The sequence below is a fragment of the Bos javanicus genome, chromosome 11 (genome assembly GCF_032452875.1).
Source record: "Bos javanicus breed banteng chromosome 11, ARS-OSU_banteng_1.0, whole genome shotgun sequence".
Taxonomy (NCBI): Eukaryota; Metazoa; Chordata; class Mammalia; order Artiodactyla; family Bovidae; genus Bos; species Bos javanicus.
Window position 1 is genome coordinate 78,025,153 of NC_083878.1, and position 15,370 is coordinate 78,040,522.

General features: G+C 39.2%; 1 protein-coding gene across 6 annotated transcripts in view; it reads left to right on the forward strand.

Moving 5' to 3' along the window:
- The window catches only part of LDAH (lipid droplet associated hydrolase), an 88,590-nt gene that overhangs the window by 57,026 nt on the left and 16,194 nt on the right, over positions 1–15,370 (forward strand). For 4 of the 6 annotated variants that reach the window (XM_061433205.1, XM_061433206.1, XM_061433207.1 and 1 more), the window contains exons 5-6: positions 5,827–6,061; positions 14,647–14,729. In XM_061433205.1, the coding sequence (XP_061289189.1) occupies positions 5,827–6,061; positions 14,647–14,729 (318 nt within the window). Of the gene's footprint in view, positions 1–5,260; positions 5,782–5,826; positions 6,062–14,646; positions 14,730–15,370 lie in introns of those variants that run through there. The other 2 variants (XR_009739529.1, XM_061433209.1) reach the window with 2 other exon arrangements.

The following is a 15,370-nucleotide window of genomic DNA, read 5'->3' on the forward strand; positions in this document are numbered from 1 at the left end:
ACCAAAGGCCCGTTGGACCATCCATCGGCTGCTGCCCCTGTGATTATGATGGTCACAACTGAGCTGCTCTCCTTTCACACACTCTGCTCCAGCTGTACTGCCCTGCCTGTTTCTCTCTTTCTGTGAAATGTTTATTTATTTACTTGGCTGCACTGGGTCTTAGTTGCAGCACCAGTATCTTTAGTTGTGGCGTTTGGGATTTAGTTCCCTGACCAGGCCCCCTGCAGTGGGAGCACAGAGTCTCTGCCACTGGACCACCAGAGAAGTCTCTCTTAAACACCAAATTAGGTTCTATCTTATGGCCTATGCACTTGCTCTTCCCTCTCCCAGAAAACCTCTTTTTCCAAATATCTTCTGCTCATTCTGTAGCTGCCTTTGCATAAATGTCACCTTTCTCTGAAGCCTTCACTAAAACACCTCGTTTAGAGCCCACTTCCAGCAGTTTCCAGTCTTTTTTCATTATCTTCTGTCTTTCCTACCCCACCATAGGACTTGAAACTTGCTGGTATCATCTCTTAATTACTTAATAATTATGTTTTTATAAATGAAACTCATATCCATATCCAATGCAGAAAGCCAAATATACTCAAGGCATTTTTGAAGAACAAGAAAATGGGGTTTAACTTACTCTACCAAATACCAAAATCTAAAGCTTTAGTAAGTAAGACATTGTGCTCTGGGCACAGAGTTAGAAAAGTAGGTCAATAAAACAGCTTAGAGAGCCCAGGAAAGGACCTTTCACGTACAGGATTTGCTGCAGAAGCGTCACACCAGAAAAGCAGGGGAGGACTGCCTTTGCAGTTAATAGTGCTGTAACAATTGAGTTTCCATATGGAGGAAAATTGTTAGACCCATATTTCACACGTAAAAATCAGTTTTAGGTAGATTATGGACTGAAAAAGTGAAAGACTAGGCCATCAAACTCTTAAAGATATTATTGAAGAATATTGCCTGCCAAGGAGCCTGCAGTGACTGTACTTTGGCCAACCTGGCTTCCTTACCAGATCGGGGAACTTTTGCTCCAGTTGGGACTAACAAAAGACAGCCCAGCTGAAGCTCAGAAGTTGGTTTCTTCATCATTGTCTTTGCTGCCACTGCAGCTGCTAAAGAAACCCGCTCTGCAGCGTCAAGGGAGAACTCTTCCTGTGCAATGGGAAAGGAGGTCCTTCGTAGCCCTTCCGCTCGGAGGACCCTGCAGGGCAGTATGAAGCCCTTCCTCTCTCAGTACCAAAGATTGCTCCATATAAACCCACCCCTGTGTGAAATCTCTCGAGTCCTAAGACGAGCAGAATGTTTGTAGCTCTTATAGGAATTAAAGGATTCATGACACTAAAATTACCCAAAAGACAGGGGAAGAAATCTGAATTTGAAGGTGTAAAGTCAGTGGTTAACTGTAGCACCTCTCCAATTGCTAAAAGATTTTTTTTAATTGTTTCTCCCTCTCAGACTCTTAAAAAGCATGCTGTTTGGTATCCAAGTGAAATGGTAGAGCCCTGAATCAAACTGCTAACATTAGACAACTTGATGAAATTTACTTTCTGTGTGGAGCTCCAGACACCCACCAAAGTGATTGTACTTCAAAAACTGAAGCGGAAAGGCTAGCAATTATGCCATAATAGGTGTTCTTATTGATCCACATCAGTAGTACTTGGTATATTGTTAGATTTCTTAATTTTTGCCACTCTGAAGGATATATTCCACATGTCTAAGAGAGACAGCAGCCTTGTTTGAGCCACTGGGAGCAGTCCTGAAAAATATCTTTGGACAGAAAGGTGAAGGTGAAGCAGTAGCTTGCCTACTATATATGGACAGTGAGAATAGGGAGGCCTGTTCAGGAGCCCTGGAGATGTCATAAGGCTGTCATGTTCTTTACCAATGCTCCCCGAGACTGATGGCAACTGTCGCTGGGATGCTTGTGTCTGTACTCTGCTTACCCTGTGTCCTCAATGTAATCGTCATCACGGGTGGGTCAGGAATGCTGTAGCCCTGTGTGACACTAAAAGGGAACAAAGAAGGTGACCAAATACCCGTAAAGCCCTGCGATTCCGAAGCTGATCTCGTTCCTCCTCTGTGTTCAAAAGCATTGAGTTGGAGTTCACTCTGGAAGTGGCATCCAGGGAGAATGATTCCTTTAACTGACTTTTCTTGTCTAGTCAGATTTCACAGAGACCCCGTAACCCTTGTGTGACTCTTTATATATATAACCTTTGTGTAAACGCACTGAGACGCAGGCAGCTGGCTCTGACTGGAGGATTCTGGATCATCCCTGACGTTCTGGAACCCACAATGATCTGCATCACAAGCACCCACGAATGCTCCATAAGGCCTTGATTCAGTACAGTCCATCCAGCTTCTCCTCTGCTTTGTACTTGAGAAGATGCCAAGGCCGCAGAAACGCAGCATTCATTCAGAAAGCACATCATGAGCATTTTGCAACGTGTTGTTACCCATCCAGCATTTTAAAAATCATCTGAAAAGGCTGTGGTTCTCAGCCCCCAAAGAACGTCTTTTATTTAGTCATCATGCAGGCCTAGGGAACAGTACATTCTTACTTACCTGACAGAGAAGGACATGTAGCAGAAATCAGATTATTGTGACTGAAAAAGAAACAATGAAAAGATCTCAGATATTGTTGAGAGAAAAGGAAAAGCCTGTAGGAAATAGCTAAGCCCTTAGCTGCTAGATACGACCAAGTAAGAACAAGAAGATATGATTAGAAAGAAGGGTCCTCCACAGTTTTTACCCTCAAATCCCTGTTCTCTATCAGTGAGAGAGACATGAAGGCAGAGTGACAGGTGTTACCTGGTCAATGTAACATTTGGTCAGTGCCATCAAATAGATTATTATGAAAAAGGACTGTCAATGGTAGAAGGTGAAAAAGAGACTGAGTCCACAAAACCCCACCTTTACTATCAGGTCCTACCAGGAGAAATACATCCAGTTCATCCAGAAGGAGGAATGTAAATACTTAAAAGAAATGATAAATCATTGATGCCCGAAATCAAAGGAATAGACTCACAACCAAAGTTAAACCCAGCCCAAGGCTTAAATCCACATGGTAGAACAGATAAGAAGTTACCATTGTCTCATTTCTGAAAAATCTAATTTCTAAAATATTTTTGAATGAAAAAAATAATATCCTCATGATTTGAGGTTGTAGACGAATTTCTTAAACCAAGGACAGAGAACCATAACTGTAAAAGAAAAGACTGTTAAATTCAGTTGTATCAAACGGAAGAGTTTATCTCCGTTAAAAAAAAAATAAGAATAAGGAATGAACAGGCAAGTCAAGAACTACAACATGACAAAGGGCTGGTATCTAGACTAAAAAGTACCTTCTACAAATCAATAATTTAAAAAGACAGTCTAATAGAAAAATGTGAGACTTAAATAAGATATTTTCAGAGGATGTATAGAAAATGTTCCCAAAACATAAAAAGACATAAAAACCTTAAGTCAGAGCCATAACGAAATACCTCCAGATAACAGGTTAGTCAATTACAATTATAATTACAAAGTTTGCCAGAACCAAATATGAGGATATATAACACTATGAACCCTAATGGTTGATGGTATGTGTGTATACTTAGTCCCTCAGTCATGTGTGACTCTTTGGTACCCTGTGGACTGTATCCTGACAGGTTCCTCTGTCCATGGAATTCTCCAGGCAAGAACACTGGAATGGGTTGCCATTCCCCTCTCCAGGGGATCTTACCAACCCAGGAATTGATCCTAGGTCTCCTGCACTGCAGATAGATTCTTTATCGTCTGAGCTATCAGGGAAGCCCATGTCTGATGGTAGGGGAGTACGCTGGTACAAGTTCTTTGGAAAACTATTTGGAACTACCTACTAACACTGCAGCTAACATGTGCAACCATATGTCCACATAGTTCTACTTTGAGATGACATAGTCAACAGCAATACATGCACAATAGACATGTGTAAAAATATCAGCATATTTGTAGTAACAACCTAGATATCTATCTATAAAATCAATTGTGTTGTGTTCTTACAATGGAAAACTAGATAGCAACAATAATGAGCTATTTCTATATGCATCAACAAGGATGGATCTTATAAACAATATTGATTGAAGGAAGTAAAATAAAAACACTGCATGATTACACTTGTATCAAGTTCATTAACAGACAAAAATTGACTGTGATATTAAGAGATAGGTGTTAGTCTGCTCAAACTGCCTAACAAAATGTCATAGACTGGGTGGCCTAAACAACTGAAATTTATTTTCTTAGTTCTGGAGTTTGGAAGCCCAATATCAGCATGCCAACATGGTCAGTTTCTGGTGATACTTCTTCCTGGCCTATAGATGGCCATCTTCTCTCTGTGTGTTCTCCAGACCTCTTTTCTTTGTGCTCTTGGGAAGTGTCTGTCCTTTTAAGGACACTAATCTTATCCATGGCTTCGCAAGGAGCTCACTGGTAAAGAATCTGCCTGCCAGTGCAGGAGACAAACAGGTTCGATCCCTGGATCAGGAAGATCACCTTGAGAAGGAAATAGCAACCTGCTCCAGTATTCTTGCCTGGAAAATTCCATGGACAGAGGAGTGTGGCAGGCTACAGTCCATGGGGTCACAAAGAGTCAGACATGACTGAGCAACTGAGCATGCATGCTTTATTGAAGTTGAATCAGTTGTTAAAAATATATTTCATCCTGGGCTTCCCTGGTGACTCGGTGGTAAAGAATCAACCTGCTGATGCAGGAGACACAGGTTCAGTTCCTGGTCTGGGAAGATCCCACATGCTGTGGAGCATCTGAGAAGCCGGTGCTCTAGAGCCTGGGGAACCGCAGCTACTGAAACCCTAGTGCCCGTGCTCTGCAACAAGAGAAGCTGCCACAATGAGAAGCCTGTGCATCACAACTAGAGAGTAGCCCCCACTTGCCACAACTAGAGAAAAACCCGTGCAATAAGAAGACTCAGCACAGCCCATATGTATATATACATATATGTATATACACACATATATGAGCCTGACAGACCACAGTCCATGGGGTTGTGCAGAGTCGGGCATAACTGAAGCGACGAAACAGCAGCAGCATATATACATATGGTCCTGTTAAAGATTATCTTTGGCTAGTAAGGTTACAGAATAGAGGAGCTTTTCAAAAGTGAACTATCTCCAAATATGAATAAAAGAAATTCTGACTAGAAATAGAGTATTTTTTGTAGTTTTAATCTCTTTGGGCATCATTAGTCAAATTGGTAATCCACTAAAATGGTAAATTCATTTCTACTTTCAGCAGTCTTTCAAAAGGAGTGGGAGTTGCTGTCATAATCAAAAACTTATGTATCTGATTTCCTCTTCATCCTGAAAATTAACCCCTTCAACTTGAGGGACATCCTTATATCCTACCCAGATTGGTTGAGGCCTGAGAAGGCAGTGGATGGTACTTCTCAGTCTGAATAGATCATTGCTGCTGCTGCTAAGTCGCTTCAGTCGTGTCCGGCTCTGCGTGACCCCACAGACGGCCTCCTACCAGGCTCCTCTGTCCCTGGGATTCTCCAGGCAAGAACACTGGAGTGGGTTGCCATTTCCTTCTCCAGTGCATGAAAGTGAAAAGTGAAAGTGAAGTCGCTCAGTTGTGCCCGACTCTTCACGACCCCATGGACTGCAGCCCACCAGACTCCTCCGTCCATGGGATTTTCCAGGCAAGAGTACTGGAGTGGGTTGCCATTGCCTTCTCCGGAATAGATCATTAGCCATGTTCTAAAACCTAGTCATTTGTAGATACTATATAGAAGAAATGAGAAAGCAGTAACTTATCCCTTAGGAAAACTTCTCATCAAAATTTTTTTTTCATTATAGGTAATTCGCTCCATTCTGCTGTTTCCAACAATTGAGCGAATGTCTGAGTCACCCAAAGGCAGGTTTGCCACACCTCTTTTGTGCTGGCTTCGATATGCTCTCTATGTTCCTTGCTACTTACTGCTTAAACCATGGCCTGAGAAAATCAAGTTCTTGGCGATCAGAATGGTCCTTCAAATGATGGACATACCAAGCGAATTTTTGTGTATGAATATGTTGGAACCATTCTGCCTTGGTAAGCACATTTTAAAATGTATATGTTTATTCTTATATCAGAAAGTGTTAAGAGAATAACCTCAGACAGTGGGTGAGTCTCAAACAAGGAATTATTTGTTATATTTTTCTCCCAAAAGTTTAAAACTTGAAACAAAATGAAAATAGTGAGGGATATTCTAAATGACAGAGAAGCCTCATCAGGCTTTAATTTTAAACCTTATCCTTCTGATTCTCTACTCTAGCTGCAGGACAATGAGAAAGAATTTTTCTCTATCTACTATATATGGAGTCCCTTACAGGAATCCACGGTGTTCCCTGTTAAGCTCAGTGTATAAACTGCAAAAATCAGCACAAGGAAACCAGGCCTAATATCCTCATAGAGTGAATAAACTATGATTTTGCTTTGCTCTTTAGAAGTTTTTGGAGAAATTTTAAAAAGTAATAAATAGTAGTCATGGTAGTATAACATTGGAGGCTTTAGTAATTATAGTTTCTGAATATGCCAGGGAATGTTTTTGGTACTTTACTTTTTGGCTTCAAATGATATTTTTAAATGTAATTTATCTTTTAGTTAGTACTAATTTATACTATATTTACAAATGATTTTAATAATAAAATTATGCTACCTCCATAGTCTATAAAATGGAGATATTAATATCCTGTACCTCAAAAGATTATTACAGGATTAAATGTGATAATTTATGCAAAGTGCCTATCTAGTATTTTATTTATAATAAGCCTCCAATAAATGGTATAGCAGCAGTTGCAGCAGCAAATAGCACTGTTCTAAGCTTTTACCTGTAGTCCTCAGAAGAACTAATGAAGTTCGGGTATTCCTGTCCCCATTTTACAGATGAAGATACTGAGGTTCAGAGAAGTTACAGTTTGCCTGAAGTCACACAACTAGTGGGTAGTGTTCAAATCCCAGCAGTATGCCACTGTGTCAGGCTTCCTTTACTGTAGCTGCTGCTGCTGTCTCTTTGCTCCAGTCAAGCATAAAAGCAGGACTACTGTCTAAAGTTTATGGTGCTCACTTACATTGATTCCCACAATTTCACGTGCATAGTGAGTTCAGAAACAAGTCACACCCCTGCCTTTATAGTTATACAGCCACAGATTATGCAGGACGTGTTTTCCTAAATAGCAAGAAGCAGTCATCACAAATACAAAGTTCAGCCTATTTGCTGTATTTATGGACTTCCCCCCACAATGTTCTACAAACACCTATTGTTTATTATAGGCTTAGCAAGGGAGAGGAAGAAGATAAGATAGGGAGAAGGGAAGCCAGGCTTGGAACAGTCATAAAATCACCAAAGACTGAAGAGGACCTGCTGGTCCAGCCCCTTATTTTTCCCTCATAGAAGAGAAAGAAATAGCCTAGTAAGTGAAAATGGCATTGAGGGTGTAAGTCATACACCCTCAGTGAAATACCTAGAATTACCACTTTAAAATCTACATAAGGAGACATATTTTAAAAACAACAAAAACACTATAAGTAAATCAAAATAGAATTCTAAAACATTCAGTAACACATAGACAGGCCAGAGAAAGAACATAGAAAAATAGAAAACAGATAGCTATCAGAAAACAAATAATAAAATGGCAAACAAGCTCTAACATTACCAATAGTTACATTAAAGCAAATGGTCAAAATACACCAATTAAAAGATAAAGATTGACAACATGAATTTAAAAACATAACCTGAGTATATGCAATCTTCAGAAAATGTAGTTAAAGCATAATCATATAGGTAGGTTGAAAATAACAGAATGGGAAAAGATATATCATGCAAATATTAATCAAAATGGACCAGGAATGATTATATTACTATCAGATAAAGTAGACTTCAGAGCAAAGAAAATTACCAGGAACAGAGAGGGATATTACATAATGATAATAGTAAAAGAGTTAATCTACTAAGGAGTCATAGTAATTCTAATATATGTATGTACAAACCAAGTGTGCTGCAAAATATATGAAGCAAAAACTGATACAACTGAAAGGATAATGGACAGTTATAGCTGGATACGTAAATATCCCTCTCAACAATCAGTAGAATGATAGGACAGAAAGTTAGCAAGGATATAGGTGAATTCAGCAACAGTATCAACCAACAGGATTTAATTTGTAGAAAATGACAACTCACTCCAGTATTCTTGCCTGGGAAATCCCGTGGGCAGGGGAGTCTGGTGGGCTACAGTCCATGAGGTTGCAACAAGTTGGACATGACTGACACAATTGAGCTGCTAGACATGCACACACGTAGAACACTTCACAGAATTATAAATACCCTCTTGAAGACGTAGGCTCCATAAGTTGTGCTCAAGAGAAAGGAATCTTCCTTTCAGCTGCAGTGATTGACTCCTCCTGAGTCTTTGGGAGCCCTGAATGCAGGCATCAAGGAGCAAGACAGTTTGGGCATAGGACACGTTCCCCTCCATGACTCAAGGCAACCAGAGCCTTCCATCTGCATTGTTGCTTGGAGGAACTGTGGAATTTCTTTGCCATAGTACAGTTACAAGATGTGCAAAATAGACTGTAAACCAGACTAAACACTCAGCCACGTTGCTTCATCTCTGTTCCAAACAACCAACTTGCAAACAAACTTTTGGAGCACAGCCCTTGTATTTCTGACATCCTTTCCTTCTCTGATTTTCTGTTCTCGTCCTTCTATTGATAGATCTGGCTTTCTAACATCCAAGTAACCAATACTTTAGTAGTCTCTTTTTTTCCCTCATTACTCACCCCATCTATAATAACTTTGGGTAAAGAGAAAGAAGGCAAGAATTACCTGTGTTCTTTCTGCTTTGTGTTCTTGGTTTATTCTCTATAAGAAGGTTCAATCTTCTACTCATGACAGTAGGCTAATCCTTAACCAAGCGTCTCCATCATCTTAGCCAGCATCTTTTTACCTCTCCACTTTGGATACCAATTCACCCTTGCCTCTTCTCGCAATGGCTACCATAAAATGTACCTTTACCCAGACTTGCCCTAGCCATCCCACTAGTGATTCCTGTTACCTTGCTTAGGACAAATGGAAGAAGGTCCCAGCTGAGAGAGGCTGATACTCTTAAATCCCTGACCCTTGAAGATGATTAGTGTATTCCTCCTGAGCTTCTATCCCATGAATGGTGAAGGCTAATCAATATTTCAACCAACCACTTGAGTTGATGACATGATTTTCATTTTACACAAAGAGAGGGCTCATTGGGGGAAAGGAATACCAGATCTGAGATCATTCACAGTGGTGAAATCTATACTCTGCAGACCTCCCTCCTCCAGACCTACTTCTCTGTGGTTTGACTATCATCCAGACAATGACCTCCAGTATACCAGTCTGACCAGTTTACCCCCTAAAAGGAGGGCTTGCAGTGTTTGCACATTATGTAATGTCTGTGCTTCAGTAGAAATCTTACGGAAACAAACGGAGGAAGTTTGCCAGTCCAAGTGGTGGATAATAAATCCTGACCTATCTGGATAGAAACAGATTTTCTGTATCCTTTAGTTTATACACATATTTTTTTGTGGTAGTAAGGTCTGAAAAGTTCAAGGAACAAAACTATTCAGATATTTCAAATGCTGTTGTCCTTTTGGCAAAAATGGCAGTTCTTATAGGCTGAGAGTCTGTATTAGCCCTCTTTACCAGACTGAGTAAAACCTCCTTTCCTATCCAGCGTTCAAGATAGAGTAGCCCTAATTCAGTTAGTGTGCTTCATAAACTTCACCATGTGTTCATCAATTCAATTTATGTAACTAGATTGTCTTGCATATTACTTTTAAAGAAAATGCATGTTTTTTTTTCCTTTAATTCTGTAATAGTTGCTCCTATGTATTTTCTTTATAATAGATGTTCTTCTGTTTCATGAGAAATAGACTTCTCACTGAGACAGCTAAATTGGATTTTCTGATCAAAGCTAAAAGCAAATATATTTTAGCTTAGCAGTATCACAGGTCAAGATAATTAACATTTAAAAATATTCTAGAGTCTTTTTGTTAGTTAGACCAAATTGATGTCTTAATTCCTTTCATTTACCTAATTAGAAAAACATAGTGCAGACAAAGGGCATTCCTGGTGGATTTCATTACCTTTGTTGCATGCGTTCTTGTAAGAGACTTTTGTAATCTTTCCTTTCCTTAATCAATATGGAAGTAACTTTTAAAAGCATGTACAGTTATATGAACTGAAAACTATTCAATGAACTGCTGACACATAAGCTTCACTAAAGAATCACAAATTTCTTCTCAGAATATTTTTGACTTAATCCCAGAATAATATTTTGAATAAGACAAAACCAGACTCACATGTTACCTAGTCTCTCATTTTTGTGTGTAACTTAGGAAAATCCATTAAAAGCCAACTTCAGCTTTAATTATTCATGGAAGTTTAGCCTTAAATTCAGCAGAGAAGGAAAAAATTTGTGTGTGTGTGTGGTCAGTATTAGGATTTAGGCAAAAGGTAATTAGATATGGTATTAGAATATCACCTCTGCTTTAGAATTAAATGACTCAGTGAAGGTTTTATTATTTTTTTCTATAGAAGTTTATGTGTGTGTGTGTGTATTTAAATTATCTACCCCTCTAAAAAGTTGTATTATTTTTTAAAAATCATATGCCTTGAGTTGTGTGTTTTACTTTGATGAACTCTGTTACACTGATAAGAGTATCTGTTTACAAATCAGATCAACAAATACCTGCCAACTTGGCTTCCCCATGTCAGTGTCTAGACTCTCTTGTGACATCAGCTCTTGCTCTCCCTCAAGGATGGCAGTAGGTTTTTCCTCCTGACCCTCCCCCCAAACCTTCCCCTAAAAAGAAAAACACCAGCTCAGTCCCTACTCATTTATTTTATTTAACAGCCCTTACTGACACTTGCCATGAACCAAGGACCTGGATAATCACTGGAGAGAATAAATGAAATATAGCTGTTGAGATATATATATATATAAAATCACCCTAACATTATATTTCTATTTACATTTATATTTACATAGCATGGTAGAGTAAATCAGTGTGAGGAATTTTAATATATCACGGTTAAGACTGATATGAACACAGATGCAGGGCAGAAATAGTACCGAGAAAGGGAGAAACTAGTTCTACCTAGGTAAATAAGGGAGAAGACAAATGAATTCGGACTTGAAGATGACTTGGGAATTTTCCAGATGGACAAAATGGCATTAAGGTAGGTGATTAGGTTAATTAAACAGAAGGCAGCCTTCTGTTGTAGATCGTGTTTACTTGGAGAATTTAGTGATAGCGTTTAGCCTGTGACACGAATGTCCTATTGGTCTTCCGGTTTTAGCCTGCCTTCATTTCATTCCTTCGCCACTCCACTGTGAGTTGAAGTCCTGTAGTAATATTTAAACACTAAGAAGGTTTCAGAAGATGATGGTAGCAAATAAAATAGAACATTAGACTCAGTGAGGGTTTTTTACACCTGTATTTAGATTTGTTATGAAATGAAAGTAAGTAAGTACCATTCCTCTAAAAATTCTCTTCCCTTCAAGTTTTGTTTCCATTACTGCTACTACTAGATATTTCCTTCACTGTGGTGCTTGAAACTCTGATTTCTGCTGGGTTTCCAGGAATGCTGTCGACAGTCATTGCCAGGAGAAATGTGTTTTCCCCTTAGGAAATTACACTTCTATCTGGTATTATTGTTTCTGACCACTGTGTTGTGTTACGAGCATTTCTGAGGGAAGAAAAGGATGGCTTCCTTGGAGCAGTTACTGGAAAGGAAACTTGTATTCTACTTTCTAAAAGCAAACAATGAAAAAGTGTACATAGATGGGAAATTACCTGGAAAAACAAAAATGAGAATAAAGGTGAAGTACATCCCCCAATGAAAATTTTGCTTTTTAGAAATATAAGATTCCTTACACGTTTTTTGAATTTTTATACATTTCACTAATTCAAGGATAACACTGCAGAAAAGTGCCTGAAACATAAAAATGTTTACCTCCATGAATGATCAGAAAGTAAACTCGCATGTAACTTCCACCGAGCTCAAGAATCACCATTGCCTGGATATCACAAGCCTCTTTTATGCCCCCTGCATATCCCAAGTCCACTCCTGAGCTCATTCAGGTTGTCAGCAGAATCTAGTTCACTTGGCATTTTGATTGTAGTCCCTGTCTTCTTGCTGGTTGTCAGCAAGGGGTCCCTCTCAGCTCCTTGAGGTTAGTTTCATATCCTTCTCACGTGGGCTCCATCTTCAAACCAACAGCAGTGAGTTTTGTCCTCTTAGGACTTTGAATCTGCGACTTTCTCTTCTGCTGCTAGCCAGAGGGAACTCAGATTTTGAAGGACTCGTGTGATTAGGTCAGGCTCACTGGGATAATCTCCCTTAAAGTCATCTCCACTTTATAACATAACCTAGTCATGGGAGCAATATGTCATCTTACTCACAGGTTTCACCCATACTCAGAGGGGATTGATTATAAAAGGGCAAGGATTGTTTATGTCATCTGAGAATTCTGCCTACCAGAGACCACCTGTTTTCTGCTGTTCTGAAATGCCACCTTTGTCAAGAATTAAATAACCATATATGTGTAGTCATTTCTGGAAGAATTTATTTAGAATCAATATTATTTCTTCTTTGAATGTTTTGTAGAATGGACCAACGAACTCATCTTGCCCTGGAGTTTTCTTTGTGGAGAGGCTTTTAAGTTACAAATTTAATTTCTTTAATAGATAGGAGAACTATTGAGGTTACCTATTGTCATGAATGCTTAGTCGCTCAGTCGTGTCTGACTCTTTGCAACCCCATGGACTGTAGCCAGCCAGGCTCCTCTGTCCATGGGAATTTTTTTCCAGGCAAGAATACTGGAGTGGGTTGCCATTTTCTCCTCCAAGGGATCTTGCCAACCCAGGGATCGAACCCATATCTCCCGCATTGCAGGTAGATTCTTAACTGCTGAGCCATCAGGGAAGCCCCTGTCTGTTGTCAAGTGAACTTCAAATTTGTGTCTGTGTACAGACTGTTTCATCTGAGTTTTTAAATTTCATGGCAAAGTCCACAAAATTACCCTAATTATCATTACTTTGCCAGCAAAGGTCCATCTAGTCAAGGCTATGGTTTTTCCAGTAGTCATATTTGGATGTGAGAGTTGGACTATAAAGATAGCTAAGTGCAGAATTGATGCTTTTGAACTGTGGTATTGGTGAAGACTCTTGAGAGTCCCTTGGACTGCAAGGAGATCCAACCAGTCAATCCTAAAGGAGAACAGTCCTCAGTGTTCATTGAAAGGACTAATGTTGAAGCTGAAACTCCAAAACTTCAGCCATCTGCTGCGAAGAACTGACTCATTGAAAAGACCCTGATGCTGGGAAAGATTGAGGGCAGGAGGAGAACGGGATGACAGAGGATGAAATGGTTGGATGGCATCACCAACTCTGGGAGTTAGTGATGGACAGGGAGGCCTGGCGTGCTGTGGTCCATGGGGTTGCAAAGAGTTGGACATAACTGAGCGACTGAACGGAACTGATCCTTTTGATGTCTGTAGTATCTGTATCTGAAGGGTTATCATTTCTCATTCCTGATATAGGTAATGTTTTATGTATTCTCACATTTTTTTTCTGAACAGTCTGGCTGTAGAGATTTATCAGTTTTATTGAACTTGTTTTTAGTTTCATTTAGTTTCTCATTTGTTCTTCTGGTCTCAATTTGGTTAATTTCTGCTGTGAACTTTATTATTACTTTATTCTGCCTACTGACTGGAGTCAGACCAACTATCTTTTATATCAATATACACAAGTATGTTAAGTCCTATATTTAAGAGAGAGAGACTTTAAACTGTGTTTTTAAAAAGATCCATTTATGATTTCAAGAGACGTACTTAAAATGACAAAAGAGTAAAAATAAAAGACAAATAGGAGGATGATGCCAAAAAGAAAGCAAACTAACAGTAATAACACCAACCAAAGTGGAATTCAAGGCACAGAGAATCAAATGAAAAATTGTGTAGCAGTACCAGAAAGTCTTTACCACTGAGCTACCAGGGAAGCCCACAAATTTGGATTACCGTTGGCTTTCTTCCTCTTTTCCAGATATTTGTCATCTTGAAAATGGGAGTCACTCTACCTATTTTGCATATAATAGGTATAATAGGACTGACCTTCATTAACAACTAACTCTTCAAGATCATTTAAACCTATTTTAAAACAGACATTCTTTATAGTTGTGTCCTTTCTAAAAAAAGGTTACCAAGATGTTTTAATGTTTGCAACTGTGTGTGGTTTCCCTGGTATGCATGATTTAGCTGTTAAAATGTGTGGTTCTAATCCTTAAGTCATAAAAATACCTTGATCAGGTACAGTGATACACATCTGCTGTGATATCTGACATTAGGCCATCATACAGCTAAATGTTGCTGCTGAGAAAGCCAGGTGAAGGTAAGAGAGAGCCTTACATAGGGCATGCCCTTGTTTCCAGAGTCAGTGCATGTCACTGACTCACGCTTCTCTTGGCCTCACTGATATCTTCCATCACATAGCACTTGCCAAAAGAAAAGGGTGAAACAGGAATTGACTACAATTAATTTGACATTTGTGTTTGTTCTATATATTCTAAATGCTTGTCTTTTTTTTTTTTTTTAATGTAGTTAACGCTGCCTACCTTGGGAGCCAAGAAATGAGGGAGGTAGTGAAGAGAGATGACGAAACCATCAAAGAACATTTACCTAAGGTAATCACTTTAGTGCGGCAGTACTTACTGTGGATGAAAGGCTAGAGTTGGTTAGAATTTATAAGACCTCAAGAGTTTGTAAATTTCAGATCATGTTCTAGTTAACGTTAATGTAGTCCTTGAAAGTTGCATAGAAAGTAAGTAAAGCTGACTGCATAGTTACTTAAATATGTTTTACCACCTGTTTTTGTTGGGTTTATTTTTAGAATTAATACTTTTCTCTAGAGCTCTGTACTGAAAAGACTCACAATAATATTTATGGGAAAAAAAAGTTATTTTAAAATATAAGTGAAACATTGGAAAAGAACTGACATTCCTGTGATCTGATGACTCGGTGAGCCCGTCTTTCTTATTCTCCAATGCACTAGTGTAGGAATGCCCAGTTCTGACATCAAGACCAGTTTTCTATACAAGCAGGTGCAGAAAGGGAACGATTGAAATAGCACTTTTAAGTTGCTGCTGTAAGTGATAAAACCTTAATATAAGCGTATTTGGAAGTACCAGTTTCTGAAACTGTGAGGGGCCATGGTTTAGGATGTGTCAAGCACCCTAGAATTTAGGTGGCCCTGGTACTCCCATGGCAGCGTTAACCTGTCTGTCCATTCTGAATAGGATAGAGTTGTGCCATCTAACATGGTAGC